A 15,710-nucleotide genomic window follows, 5' to 3' on the forward strand; every position below is an offset into this window, starting at 1 on the left:
ATTATGGATGACCTACATCTTAATTATCTAACTGCAAGCTTTGTCTACATGACCCTATCAGATTGGTATTTCTTGATGATTAGAAATTACTTTTCTTCCACGGATATTGAGAATAACAATGTGGATGAGATTTGATATTAGTACTCCGTGTAACAATACAAAATATTATCAACTTAGTTGGGGCCTGTGTTAGATTTATTGAATTGAGCTGAGCTGAACTGAACTGAAATGAACTGAATATTTTATAAAAGGAGGAAATTAGGAACTGAACTGAACTAAAGAGAACAAACCCTTAATTAGTTGACACCTAAAATGAAAACACTTCGCATTTATTTATGATGTACGCAAAGGAAATACTTCGTACATTGGATACTTGGATAATATCAAAACCATGTTTATACCAAATATCTTTGTATAAGTATATTTAGTCATGAATTTAAATGCGATAGACATCTATTGTATTACTTTTTTTTTTTGAAGCAAGACATCTATTGTACTACCTCTGTTACACATTATTTGCAACGATTTAACATAAAGTAGTGAGGAAAAATGTCTAATCGTTACAAATAATATGTAACGGAGGTAGTATTACTATTGTTGTGGTCGTAATATTATGATCATGCTGATGTCAAAAAAATAATAAATTCTAGTCATGATCAAATGTAAACGTCTTCATATTGCCAATTTAATTTGCCACTAGCTTAATTATAGACTACATACATTTGAATTGAACAAGAGCACAGGGAGAATTTATTAGTTACTCCGCGATCTGTACATTTTTCCTACGAAGTACTTTATAATATTCCATGATTTTACCTAGCATTTTAATGTGATGGGAACGTAAATATTATTCTATATATATCCTTTATATGACGTAAAATAAATTCCACTTGAAAAGAGTGGTGGATAAGATTTGAATTTATGATGTTATTGCCATGTTTGCTTTTGATACCATATTAGAAGAATAGAAGATCAATTTAACCAAAAAGTTTAAGCTAATGGTTGAACCCCAAAATTAATTTATATACTCCTTATGGTTGAACCTAAAAATTGATTTATATACTCCTTCAAAAATTACAATAACCCAAGACAATGGCCTTTTATTTTGGAAAAAATTAAAACGGAATTTGTGACATTTTTACTTTGCCTTATTTAATCATTTCAATGTTAAATTAATAACAACGCACTTCGTATAATATATTGTTTATTAATTAATTATTTATTTTTAGTTTAAATATACACAAATAATTTACAAGAAAAATAAACATAAAATCTAAGGGTCTGTTCTCATTGACTGAAATGAGCTGAACTGAAATGAATATATTTATGAGTGAAGGAAATTAGGAGCTAAACTGAACTGACCTTATTAGAGTTGAACTGAACTGAACTCGTATGAGAACAAACCCTAATTTCATTCATTTTTATATGCTATACAAGTATATTTATAGCATAAAATTTCAAATGTGAATAATTTTTTATTTTTTTTTGTGAATAATACCGTATTAATTATAAATTTATAATGTGATACCAATAAGGCAATAATGTGAATTAATATCTTGGAATAGAAGTGACGGTGAATGACATGATGATGGATAAGCGTGACAGAGTGATGGCATCATTCTAAACTTTCAAAGATTCAAATCAAAACAAGCCAGCTGCTATCTACCCCCTCTAGACGGCGTCGTTTAAGGATTAAGTCTCTAATTACAGTAACAAATCACCCAAAATGATTAATTACCAAATTCCAATTAATCGTAATTGTAAAGTGGGCTACTACTACTATAAATATCCCACCCACTTTCTCCCTTTCCTTCTCGTCAACGCATCTCATTTCAATTCAATCACTTCACAATTCATTCATTTTTTAACTGATTTTTTAGAGAGAAACTCCCAGTCAACTCATTTCATTTCAATGGCAACCAAAGTTTACATTGTGTATGATTCTCTTTTACTCTCCTCTTTTTAATTTCTATTTATTGTCTTGATTAATGAATTTTATGTATGTTTTATTGAAATGTTATGTGTTTGGTTTGATTGTTTCTATGAACGATCGAGATGATCGTAGTGAAGTTCTACTCACTTTTTGTTTTGATCTATATATAAAATTTTATTAGTACTTTATATTGACGGATTCATGTTAATCAACTTTAAATTATTTTGAGACTAAAGCTTTGTGTTGTTATAATAATAATACTCCATTTTCTATTTTGGGTCGTTCTATTAATGTCTATTGGATTGTCATCTTTATGCACTTTGACCCACCCACTATGCATAATACATCTCTATGATCTCATATTGTTTACTTTAGTCAAAATATTTTAACCCCACATTATCTTCTTATATAAAATCTGATCTCTACCTACCTAACTTAGAAGTTTAGTCTAGAATATCTAGAACACCTTATTTTTGTATTTTAAATTTACATTTGTCATAAAACAAAAAAAACATACATCCCGTACATTTAAATTTAAGTGTCTATGTAATATATTGAAAGTAAGAGATGAATCTACAAGATTCCACGTTTTCTTTATTGGGAATATTTTATACGCCAAATATGATCAAAGGTGATTATATGAGTACTGCAAAAGTCTAAATGATGTACGTATGAGAAGTGAATTTTACTAAGAACACTCCCACTTGAATTTTATAGTTGTTTGGTATTTGGAAGTCTGATTAATGAGAACACTTCCACTTAAGGAGAGTTACACATTCCAATAAAGAATTTAATATGATAGTTTGGTGCTCAACTAATACAAAAATGTAATGATTTTTTATGGTAATGATTAATACCACCCATACCGGGCATAGGGAAATAAATAATGTACTCCGATAGTGTATATAGTATTAATTTAGAAATGAATGACAAGAATAATACTTGTAAATTAAAAATACAACGTTTGATTATGCTTAATACTCCCTCCGTCGCTTAATACAAATCTCTTTATAGCATTTATTACTCACATAATTAAGAGAAAGAGACTTTTAATTTAGGGACGGAGGGAGTATTGTATAGAGCGAGTGTATCACATACATAAAGTGGTATAAGTTTGAAACTATATGAAATTATCACTTACAAATCGGTATTATTAATGCTTAATGGTTTTTAGTTATTCCTTGATGATCTTTTTACATTCAAGTAATGTAAGATGTAACTCTAAGACTGCATTTACCATTTTGTATACTTCATTTTTGTAAGAGTATCATATATGCATTCATGCACAAAAATAGATGAATTATTGACTTTTGAAATTTGCTGAAATTCACAAAAATTATGATTAATGATTTGTGTGATCTATTTTGGAAATCAGTTATAGTAAAATAACTAACTAAATTTGTCAAAAACAAGAGAATATTGGTTAGAATGATTATGTATCAGTTGTAGTCGGCAAAAAAAAGATTTGGATCAGAAATAGGTTGATTTAAAAGACAAAATTTTGACTGTGATGTATATAGCGGAATATTTGCGAGGAGTTTCATTAGATTTATCTCGATGTTCATTGGAAAATTGTGATAACTAAATGGGAAAATATTTAGAAACGAAGTTAGTAAATTTTTTAGTTGAGTGAAGAATCAAGTCTTTCAAAGGTGTTGTAAATGAAATGAAGGCTGTGGCTTAATTCTGTTCTATCTCTTTTGCAATCCATTGAATCCCTTATATTGGGAGATTGAGCATGTTGGGGCTTTGATGCAGTGATTCCAACAGGATGTTAATGATGGAGTATATATTTGAAGATCATGTTTATCGACTCATTGATTTGTTGCGATTTTAAGTTGCATAGACAATCTGGTCTGTCATTATGTATACATGAGTTTTAATTAGCTAAATGAATAATATATAAGGTTTTAGTATATATTATTCGTAATTATAATTGTTCTGTCTGTTGATTTCACATTAGGGCCTTGCCTTGTTAACAAGTTATGGAATATTTAGTACAACATTTTGAATCCTTTGACCCTTCCTATGCCTACTTCAGCTTTCGAAATATCTTGGGTGCATTTTTAAATCAAAGCTGATGACTGGATTAATTTAGCCTGTTTTCTGCTGAGGCACTAGCACAGCTGCTCCTGTCCTCGCAGGGCTGTCTATGCCTTCTTTGACGTGCATATGAAAAATGATAAGTGTCTATTTATGAATATTTCAGTCTTCACGACCCTGTTTCATTAATAGACAGAATAATACTCCTTACATTTCACTGCATTGACAGAAATATATGACATTAGCACGTATCATTATTTGTTATTGCCTCGGTTTGTCTTGTGAAAGTCTTTTGAGAGTTTGAGGTTGTTAACATAAGTTCTATGTAATTTTTCAGGTATTACTCTATGTACGGACACGTACACAAACTAGCAGAGGAGATCCAAAAAGGAGCTGCATCTGTAGAAGGTGTAGAGGCAAAACTCTGGCAGGTAAACTTCAGATGTTCTTGTTAACCTTCTTTTTTTTTCTTTTTTTTTTTTTGACTGGTGCAAAATACAAGTGAAACAGGCAAATTTTAGCTGAACCGTCTATTGAAATATCTAGACTAGTATAAATCATGTAGTAAAACTCTTCTAGACATTTATTACAAGCTGTCCAAATTTGGAAGGAAAAGGCTGCTAACAAATTACAATTCTTGTTTTAGAAGCATTACTTGATTGCCATGTAGTATGTACTGAAATTATTTCCTGTCTAGTACTCCCAAACCATCATCAGTAGACAGTAGCTATAGAGTTGAGTCTGATTGGACGGACACACAATCATGTAAAGTATAAATTGCTGTCCCTGCAAGGTGGTGATACAGGTTCTGGAGTTGCTTTAATATTCTCTCTTGCTTGCAATATCACCCTATTTGTAAATTTCTGTTGCTGATGAAGCTTCCAATCTTATTGCTTCGGTCTAACTTCTCCACTGGTCTTTCATTGCTCTCTTTTAATTAAATTGAAATATTGAATTAAAGTACCATCTTGTTGTAAACATTCTTACTGATTACCACCCTGTTAATATCACGACCTCACTGCCAATTCTTTGTTGATATATGATCTTGCTTTCCAATCACTTCCTTTATCTAAGCGTTTGTAGTGTTGATGTATTGTACTTCAAGAGTGTATATGCTGAAAAAAGCCCCTCTAGCATATTACTAGCAGGTTCTTTATGACATATTTTCTTTGTATACTTCACAATGCTAATGTTGAAAATAACAAATTAGAACATCTAAGAGTGATTAATTCGTTTTTGTTCCCTGTTAAATATGCTTTCGCTAACTTGGTTTACATATGTTTATCTCTGCCAACTTTACTGTGGCAGTCGACATTCTTAAGTCAAGCTGGGCTGCATTTACTTATCCTATCTATGGATTGCTAGCCCTGTTTGTAGCTACGTGCATTTGACTTTGCTGAGATGTATGAAACAGGTACCTGAGATACTGTCAGATGAGGTACTTGGTAAGATGAGTGCACCAGCAAAGAGTGATGCTCCAATTATTTCTCCAAATGAGCTACCTAAAGCTGATGGATTTATATTTGGCTTCCCAACAAGATTCGGAATGATGGCTGCCCAATTTAAGGCCTTCCTCGATGCAACTGGAGGTCTTTGGAGGACTCAGGAACTCGCTGGAAAGCCTGCTGGACTATTCTTTAGCACTGGATCCCAAGGTGGTGGACAAGAAACCACTGCGTAAGTCCCCTACTTTGTCATGATATTGCTTATCATTCTTTTCGATCTATACACTTTGTACTAATTTAGATGATGCTTGTCTACAGCTTGACCGCCATCACTCAATTGACTCACCATGGAATGATCTTTGTCCCAATCGGCTACACATTTGGTGCTGGCATGTTTGAGATGGAGAACGTGAAGGGTGGAAGCCCCTATGGTGCTGGAACTTTCGCCGGAGATGGTTCAAGGCAGCCAACAGAGCTTGAATTGCAGCAGGCTTTCCACCAGGGGAAGTACATTGCTACCATCACAAAGAAGCTCAAGGGAAGCGCGTAATTGATTCTAGAATTTAAAAGAACATACAGCGGAACATACTCATTAGAACACATACACCATTTGTTCTCTTACCATTCTCAAATCTTTATTTTTGTGCTATTTCTGTGTTATGTAATAAATGCTCCAGATATGTTTTCTTTGTACTTTTGAATGAATGATAAAGATTGTGTTATTTATAAATCGAGAGTCTACAACTATTTTCAAGTGACATTTGCTTCCTTTCTAGTTTAGATGATTATTTCTCCATTAACAAAATTGCAATTTCCATATGCTAAAGCTGAGTTCCAAATGTTCGTAATTCCTATTAAAAGACTGGGATCACCGGTTCTACTGTCCTAGGCCTTAAAGCCTATCTTATGACTCACACCACGAAATGTTTGCAACTTTTCAAAAGAGAACATTGCAATTTAAAGAAATTGGATGAAACACTAAAATCTTATTACTTTATCCGTTTCTTTTTAGTTGCTACACTTTCCTATTTTGGAAATTTTTTATTAGTTGCAACACTTTTGATTTTTACATTCTTTTCTTCCTATTTTTCTCTTACCCACATGGGTTCATCTTAATTTTCTCTTTATCTATCTCCTCTTAAAAATTATCTAGGAGATCGTGAAAATAAAAGTGTAGCAACTAAAAAACACGAAGGAAGTATATTGTTTTAATTGATAGAAACAAAGATAATTTTTTTTTTATTCCTACTATTATAAATGGATGAAACACTCTGTGATTATTGCCTTCAATTCTAACATACAAAGAAACACGCAAGGATTTTCACTACCAAGTAATTTAAAGTTTTTAAATTTGACAAAGTAAGTGTTAAATCTTAAATGCCCAATTAGTTTTGAAATGGTTAAGACTTAAGCTTGGCCCAAATTCTTAGTTGTTCTTACAAGACAATCATATAAAGGATTGACATGACTACTACTTGTCAATTTTATATCCCAACCTACATCTTGAACTTACAATCTGTCTTCCTTCAACCTTTGTCTAACCTATGTGAATATGCAATCGTTAGGGCTAGGCGGCATGGGTTTGGGTGGCACTCTGGCCGCTTAAACCGACACTAAATAGACATGATCAACATAAGTCCGTCATAATCCTAACACAACAAAAGTTGTATGACAAAAATACATCAATTTTTTTTTTATTTGACTTGATTTTGACAAGACTGCGACAATCATTTTTAACCAATTAACAAAATATCTAAAGTTATTGAGAGGGCTCGCTAGTGTGGTGCAACACGCGGGCAGAATCATACATGGACATGGCAGATTTGATACGAGCTCGACACAACACACCTTTTTTTGGTCAATTCAAGCACAATTCCGAGGGCCGTGCACAAGTTAGTTGTCATTGATTTATTGTGTGATTCATAAATTCAATAGAAATAATAATTAATGAAAATTATCTTCTCTATGCATCCTCAATATATATTATCCTCTTTTTCAAGCTTTAACAAATTCAAACATACCTTGAAACTTTTTCAATTTTGGCACATCGATTAGAAAAGTACGTGTTGTTAGATGAATAATTCATATATGAGTTAGACTAACATATGATGGAAGGATGGTTATCATGTAATCATATAACTCTAGTAAGTTGCTCCACACATTATCAACTGATTTTATTATGGAATCTTGTTAGGATTATATGTGATCACATACATTCTCTTCCAATCTAGGCTTGTTGGCTTGATGGAGATCATGGTATCAAGAGTGTATTATGATCTTGGCACATCAGCTTAATTACAATAATAAAGATGAAGGTAGCTTGGTCATCAATTCGTTTTGCTCTTTAAAAAAAAAAAAAAAAAGAAGAAGGACGATGATTAACATATGAATTTGACAAGGCTATTTTATCATTTGGTTTTATGATGAAATCTTGTAGTGCGTACCTAAGGGTTTCTTTGAATTAAAAGCTTACATATATATTGTCACTTCCTAAGCCTAAGGTTAGATTATAGATACACGTACACCATAGGAGATATACTTTGTCATCATCATCAATGTGTGCTTTAAAGCCTTTAAGGAGCAGAAAGAATTTAAAGAAAAAGGAAAAAGTTTGTAAGAAGGTAAAGTATGATCTATGTACACACTAATCAAGTAAATTAGGGTCCATTTAAATATAATTATGGTACGGTACAATGATGTATGTAGGATAAAATTGTATCATATCATTCTTACTTGCTTATAAAACAAAATTGAAAATGTTCCTTTTAATCATTAGCCATTTATCCCAAAGGATTCTTAAATTAAAAGCTTTCAATTTTCTTAATTATTATACATGTAAAACATTCTCTTTTCCTCTGACCTACCGACTTTGAGCTTCATCTTTTTTTTTGTTTGCGGTTTAGCAACTCACCAGTTGTACACACGAGTATTGAAAAGGTGAGGGAGAATCGTTTTAAAAAATTTGAGCTAAAATTGCAACATTCAAGCTAAGTGTAGTGATAGCATATTAGCATAGCATCCCATAATTTATAATATATGCACATGACCATCATCATATTGTCAAATGCATTAATAATCTTTTCTGGTAAGATATGAGAGTCACGTTGATGGACCTGTGGTCTATAAGTCATGGAATGTGTGCATGAACATCATTTTAAAGTTTTGACACGAGCATGCAATAACAAACCTTCACACTTATTCTTTTTTTTTTTTTTTTTTTTACTTATCTACAAATAAATGTACTTCGTGTATATTATTCAGGGAGCATTCTGACATGTGGTTTAACCGGTTTAACATGAGTACATGACACATGGACTACGTAGTGCATGAGCTTTATTTATGAAGAATTAGCACGAGTCTGACGTAACTTGAATTCTTATGACCAATTTCAGGCAACCACTGCTGAGAGTGAGGCACGCTAGTAGGCCATGTGGACTTGCATGACTCGGCCCAACCCGACTCTACTTAGAAGAAGAGACCAAACAGCTCCAAGATGCAATTTTTAATAACCAGCACCCTTTTCATCAGTATGTTCTAATAATGCATGTAAACATGAATTTGTTGAAAGGAATGGTGTCCTTCGAACAAGTGTACTATTCCGTTAGCGGGTTCAGAATTATTAGAAAGCTAATATATTCAGTAAGGTCAAGTGATCGGAATGCCTGGGTGGAGGCCGCTTCCGATCAGTAATATTAATGGATAATTAATGTTACAGCTTAATCTTGACTGAACCCTTCGGGTCACACCCAAGCATTCAACAAACCGAAACGACGAATTAATTCGGAAGGAATTAATGAGTCGACCGAGTAATATTTATTTAGACGTCGGAAATTCGAGCTTAGAGCGTCGAAACCGAGCGTCGGAAGTCGAGTCGAAAAATAGTGAAAGACGAGACGAGAATTAGTAATAAATCAACAAAAGACCAAAATACCCCTAGCATCGGAATGCCCATGCAAACCGAGTGCTAAGGGCGTATAGCCTAGCATGGTGGCTAGCATGCGCACCAAGCCGAGCCTAGGCTGGCTGGTGCGTGCTAGCGCACTCATGCTAGCATCGCAAGGCTAGGCGCTGCCTAGTGCGTGCTAGCATGCTAGGCGCAGCCTTGTGCGCGCAATGGCTAGCAAGCCATGCCGCAACAAGCTGTTGGAGCTAGCACGCTAGGCACGCCAGCTCGCCACAACTTGCAGCAGCATGGCTAGGCCATTGCTTGCTGCCTAGCAGCGCTGGCCAAGGCACAAGGCCAGCAGCAGCAGCCCGCATGCGAGTGCTGGGCTTGCTGGGCGTGGCTGCCACGGACAGCAGCACATGGCAGCCCACCTTGGCTGCCTTGGTGCCCAAGGGTGGGTGCCATGTGGCTTGTGGTCCTTGAGTGTGTGGGGAGTGAGATGGCCGGTTATGGGAGAGGGAGAGGGGAGCAAGTTTGGTCCCCCCCTTCTCCAAGTGGTCCTCACCTAACCACTCACATGAGCTTGCCACTTGTTGATTTATTACTAGCTTGATTATTGATTTTATTTTAGCTTTAAAATAAAATGGAAAAATCATACTATCCCACATTGATGGGAGAGTAAATGATACTCCCATCATTTCCTATAAATACCCAAGTATGGGCATTGGAAAAGATGCTTGAGTAAGAGTTGGAAAAGGCATCACAATTAGTGAAAACCTTTGAACTCAATATAATTACTCGGGTTTTGTTGGTCGGGTCTTGCTAACCCCAAGACATTGGACCTAGTCGGTTTTGTTGGTGCGGGTGGACTTCGTTGGAGGTCTCCGTGCGAGCGGGACTTGAAGCTTTCAAGTAAGAGCTCATTTGGAGCGAAGCACGCGTCAAGGGTAATTAGCTTATCTTAATCTTGTGATTAATTTAATTATGTTTATGGTTTTATTTATTGCGAGTGCGGTCTTGGTATTGGGTTTGTTTCCGCGGTGAGTCGGACTCACCAAACCCCAACAGTGGTATCAGAGCCTCGCTCGTCTATTTTAAAATCATTTTTTAAAATAGGTGTCTTTATGGCTTATTTTTTCTGGTTTTAAGTTGCTAATTAGATTAGTAACTCGTTTTTCAAAATTTTACCTCGTATTAGAGCTATCTTCAGCTCCCGAACCCAGATTTCGACCCAAAAATAGTGAATTTTGGGTGGAAAAGGTGTTCTGGAAATGGTTTTACCCTTTTAGGACTCGGTTTTTAGCCAGAAAACGACCAGAAATGCATTTTTCGAGGGATTTTTCGTTTTGACGAAAAATTTTAAGTCTTTCTAACCTTGAAAATTGATTGCATATTTATGGTGGTTATGTAAATGGTTCTTTCCTTATTTTATATGCAATTTTAGACCACTTTAAGCATGCTTACTTGGTAGTAATTGGTGCTTGAAAGTTTGGTTTTATTTTTCACATAATTGCAAATTAATTGCATTAAGTGTGAAATAGTTGTTCTTTGTTGCTTCCAAGTATTAAAGATTCAATCTTTACTTATGATAAGTGATTGAAACTTTGAGTTACTAAATTCCATGAATTTTGGTTAAACTTTGTTGATTTAATCATTTTTTAGTTGATTGGAATCATAAAGTTTAAAACTTGTGATAGAAATTGGTTTATCTTCATACTGGAAGATATAATTTTTCATGGAGTCACAAGTATTAAAGTTGGAGTCTTTATTGAACTTATGTTCATTTTTCAAACTCCCTTTTATTTTGTCAAAATCTCAAGATTAATTTAAAGTGATTAAATTAATAGTGAGAATTGCCCTAATTTATTTTGTTACACCAAGTTAAACCAATTTTATTAAAGAATGATTCTTGGAAATAAATTTGGTTAATTGCTTTGGATGAATTATTTAAGTTGGACTTGTTATTTTTCATTTTTCCTCAAAATTGATTCTAAAATTAATTTAGAATTGATTTATAATGTCACACACAAAATTCGATAATTTTCGAAGCATTAGCACGCAACACGAGGCCTAAGAGCCCCGAGCTAGCTCTCGGCCAGCTGGGCTGCTCACGCAACCCATATGTGGCTGCCGAGGCTGCTGGGTGCTTCGTTCTTAGGTGCGTGGTGCTGTGCGTCTGTGTGTGCGAGGAAGGGCGTGGGCTGCTGCTCGCTGCCAGCCACATAGCGCACCAGCCAGCAGCAAGCAGCAGCATGGCGCAGCAGCAGCATAGTGCTGTGCGCGCTGTGCGTGCTGCTACGCTTGGCTCGGCTGGGCGTGGCGTGTGCGAGCACAAGCAGCCCATGGGCATGCTTGGTGTTGCGGGGGTGCGAATGGGTATGTTACGAGCTTGTTGTACGGTACGTACGATCCCATAATTGGCACAATAACCCTGGGTTATTAAGGCGATGCTATTTTAAAGTTAATTTTAGCGTTGCTTAATATGTAAATAAGGGTAATTTTGGGTTCCAAGTCTTAGTGCTAGGCACTTAGACATTATGGAATACATAATTTTGCTTAGATTGTCGTTTTAATTATTTTAATTATTTTGTTTATTTAATTAAAATTTTGGAGGCTAGGCCTCGGGTTTTTGAGCGACATTTGCAAAATTAATTTTGACAAATATTTGGGTTCACCGACTTAATTAATTGGATTAGTTAAGATTGGATGCGGAATTTAGTGGGAGCGTCTCTTAGTTATTACCATAACCGGTTAAAACAACTTTGACTAGTTTAATTAGGCGTGTTAATTCGATTAACCACCTAGATTAATTACTAGTTCTCGCGCGGTTTTATGCATTGTTACTTGTTTGATCGTTGTAAAATGCATGGGCCATTCACAGATAGTGAATGGATGAATGGAATGTAAAATTCTCTCACAGGTTTTATGAAATGGCAACTAGTGGGGCCCGATTAGGATAGAAAATACGGACTGTGATTCGTGATGTATTTTTGTAAATCTAAATACGGTCTGCGAACCGTTGAGTATTTTTGTACCTTAATATTTAGATTAGTCCTAATCGTAGATATTAGCAATTATATTATTTGGTCAAGTCTTGAAGACGGGGTTCTTAGAAGACGAAGCCATGAAGTTGCAAATGAAGACCTTTTGAAGACTTGAAGATCTCAAGGGGTCATGCTAGTTGCCAAATGCATCTCTATTTATGTTTTCGATATATATTTATGTTTATATATTTGAATTATATGTTAGATGCATGGTTAGGATTTCGAATGTTGAGATGATTAATTAAGTTCACTTAAATCAACCAACATAGAAACCCTAGGTCCCTTAAAATTGAGTAAAACTTGCCATTCCAAAACACACTTACCAACCGAACGAGGGTAGTGGTGGGCTACGCCAAAGCGAGGCATCACTACTTCTCCAAGGAACGTAAGGCATACTGGGTATGCAAGTGGTTTTGGTTATACTCAACGATATGAGTGATGGAGTCCTAACATGTCGTGGCAAAGTGAATAAATTGTTTAGAGAGCATTGGATGCGACGATTTATTCAACCAAGAATGGCTTGGAGCCATTAGCAAAGCGTTGCTTACCTTAGGAGATTGAGTGTTAAGACAAGCCAAAGCATGCTTAACCACTCTTTGTTTCTTTGGATCTTGGAATCGACTTATTCTCACCAAAATTGGGGACAATCTTTAATGTGTGAATAAGACGTTTTAAATAAGATTGATTAAAATGCATGATTTCAATCTTATTTAAGTATAATGAATGGTTTTTCATTTCAAAATTCTTTCAATTGTAGAATCATGTCTTCAAATAACTCAAACAACCAATTCTCGTTACGCTCAATTCTCGACAAGGAGAAACTGAGTGGGCCAAATTTTCTTGATTGGCAAAGGAATTTGCGAATTGTTCTCATGCAAGAGCAAAAGGAATATGTCCTTGATGAGGAAATGCCCGAGACTCCCAATGAGGAGGTAACTCAAGCTGCCCTAAATCGATGGCAAAGTGCCAATCGAGATGTCAAATGTATCATGTTGGCCACAATGTCTCCTGAGCTTCAAAAGACTTTCTTTGAAAAGGAGACGGCTTTTGAGATCATTTCTGAATTGCAGAATATGTTCCAAGAGCAGGCCCGAACTGAAAGGTTTGAAACCCACAGGCAGATCCTTGAGAGCAAGCTCAAGAAAGGAGAGCCAGTCAGCCCACATGTACTCAAAATGATTGGATTGTTTGAAAACATGGGAAGGCTTGATGCGGGGTATTCAACCGAGATGGCAATTGACATCATTCTCCACTCGCTGCACAAAGGCTATGATCAGTTCAAGATGAACTATAATATGCATAGCATGGAGAAAACCCTCACCGAGCTTCATGGTATGTTGAAGCAAGCTGAGCAAACGCTCAAGGATGAGGGAAAGCATGATATGCTCATGATTAAAAAGGGCAAGCCGTTCAAATTTTCGGGCAAGAAGAAGAAAGGCTTTAAGGGGAAAGGTAAGAAGAAAACTTTTCCGCCTAAGTCTAAAGCTACCAAGGATAAGAGGGTAACGTCTTCTAAATCTGATTCCGAATGTTTCTACTGTAAGAAGAAGGGACATTGGAAGAGAGATTGCCTCAAGTTCAAGGAAGATAAGAAGAACGGAACCGTTGCTTCTGAATCAGGTATATTCGTTATAGACTTTAACTTCACTAGCTTAACATCATGGGTATTAGATACCGGATGTGGCTCACACCTTTGTTCCAATTCTCAGGGACTAAGGAACGCTAGAAGGCTAGAGAAGGGAGAGATTGAACTCCGGGTCGGCAATGGAGCCAGAATTGGTGCCGTATCCGTAGGAACTCTCAGTTTGTCTTTGCCCACCGGGCTAGTTTTGGAACTCGATAATGTTTATTATGTTCCTAACATTACCAAAAACATTATTTCAATTTCGGCGTTGGACGCCAAAGGTTTTGAATTTCGAGTAAAGAACAAAGAATGTTCATTTTATCTCAATAATGTTTTATATGGTATTGCACATTCTGAAAATGGTCTTTATGTGCTTTCATTAGACAAACAAGTTTATAATGTGAATAATGATACCAAAAGAGCTAAGACCATGGAGTCAAATCAGACTTACTTGTGGCATTGTCGTCTTGGCCACATTAACATCAAACGCATCAAGAAACTTCTACAAGAAGGTGTTCTTGACTCTTTCGATTTAGAATCGTTTGAGAATTGCGAAGGATGTCTATTAGGCAAGATGATTAAACAGCCATTCTCCAAGTTGGGAGAAAGGGCAAGTGACTTATTGGGTCTTATACATACCGATGTATGTGGACCAATGAGCTCAACCACAAGAAATGGACATCGATATTTCATCACTTTCACAGACGACTATAGTAGATATGGCTATGTCTACCTCATGTCGCACAAATCTGAATCATTTGAAAAGTTCAAAGAGTTTCAGAGTGAAGTTGAAAATCAGCTTGGCAAGAAAATCAAAGTCCTTCGATCGGATCGAGGTGGTGAATACTTGAGCCAAGAATTCGATGACCATCTGAAAGAAAAGGGTATACTTTCAGAATTGACACCTCCAGGAACTCCACAATGGAACGGAGTATCCGAAAGGAGAAATCGGACCTTGTTAGACATGGTACGATCAACAATGGGTCTTAGTGATCTTCCTATCTCTTTCTGGGGACACACACTTCTAACTGCGGCACTAACACTGAACCGTGCTCCATCAAAAGCTATAGAAAAGACTCCATATGAATTATGGACGAAGAAACCTCCTAGGTTATCTTTTCCAAAGATATGGGGATGCGAAGCATATGTCAAGAAATTGATCTCTGACAAACTTCATCCCAAATCTGACAAGGTTTACTTTGTGGGCTACCCAAAAGAAACCAAAGGGTATTACTTCTACAACAAATCGGAGAACAAAGTGTTTGTTGCTCGCGATGGTGTCTTTTTGGAGAAGGAGCACCTTTCCAAAATGACAAGTGGGAGGAAAATCGAACTCGACGAAGTTCGTAAGGATGAGCAACAAAATCATAATGACAGTCAAAGTGCTCAAACAGCATCTGTTGACGCAGGTCAAAATGATCAAAATGTGCAAAGTCGAACCGACAATGCAAATGCTCAATCCATTACCCTACGTAGGTCTCTGAGGCCGAGATCTGATAAGTGTTTTATTTGTCCACTTATCATGGCTTTTTAAAACACAATTTTGTACTCTTTCCCCTACTTTAATCCCTTTTTCTAACTCCTCTTGTGCTAATTTGCATCTTTTGGCTTCCCCGTTTCTTTTTATGTGTGTGCTCGTGCTTGTAGGTACGATGAAAAATGGGCTAATAGCATAAGCATGAAGAAATACTCTTTGGAAGCAAAGGAAAGCATGAGCGGGCGTGCAGCCTTTTAG

General features: G+C 35.9%; 1 protein-coding gene across 1 annotated transcript; it reads left to right on the forward strand.

Annotated features, from left to right (window-relative positions):
* Positions 1 to 1,826: 1,826 nt before the first annotated feature.
* Positions 1,827 to 6,151, forward strand: LOC145604780 (NAD(P)H dehydrogenase (quinone) FQR1). The gene is made up of 4 exons (XM_081660732.1): positions 1,827 to 1,935; positions 4,314 to 4,407; positions 5,391 to 5,653; positions 5,740 to 6,151. Exons 1-4 carry the CDS (start codon positions 1,913 to 1,915, stop codon positions 5,969 to 5,971), a joined length of 612 nt encoding a protein of 203 aa, XP_081516858.1. The 5' UTR covers positions 1,827 to 1,912; the 3' UTR covers positions 5,972 to 6,151.
* The last annotated feature ends 9,559 nt before the right edge of the window (positions 6,152 to 15,710 follow it).

This window comes from Chenopodium album, chromosome 22 (assembly GCF_948465745.1).
Source record: "Chenopodium album chromosome 22, dcCheAlbu1.1, whole genome shotgun sequence".
Lineage (NCBI taxonomy): Eukaryota > Viridiplantae > Streptophyta > Magnoliopsida > Caryophyllales > Amaranthaceae > Chenopodium > Chenopodium album.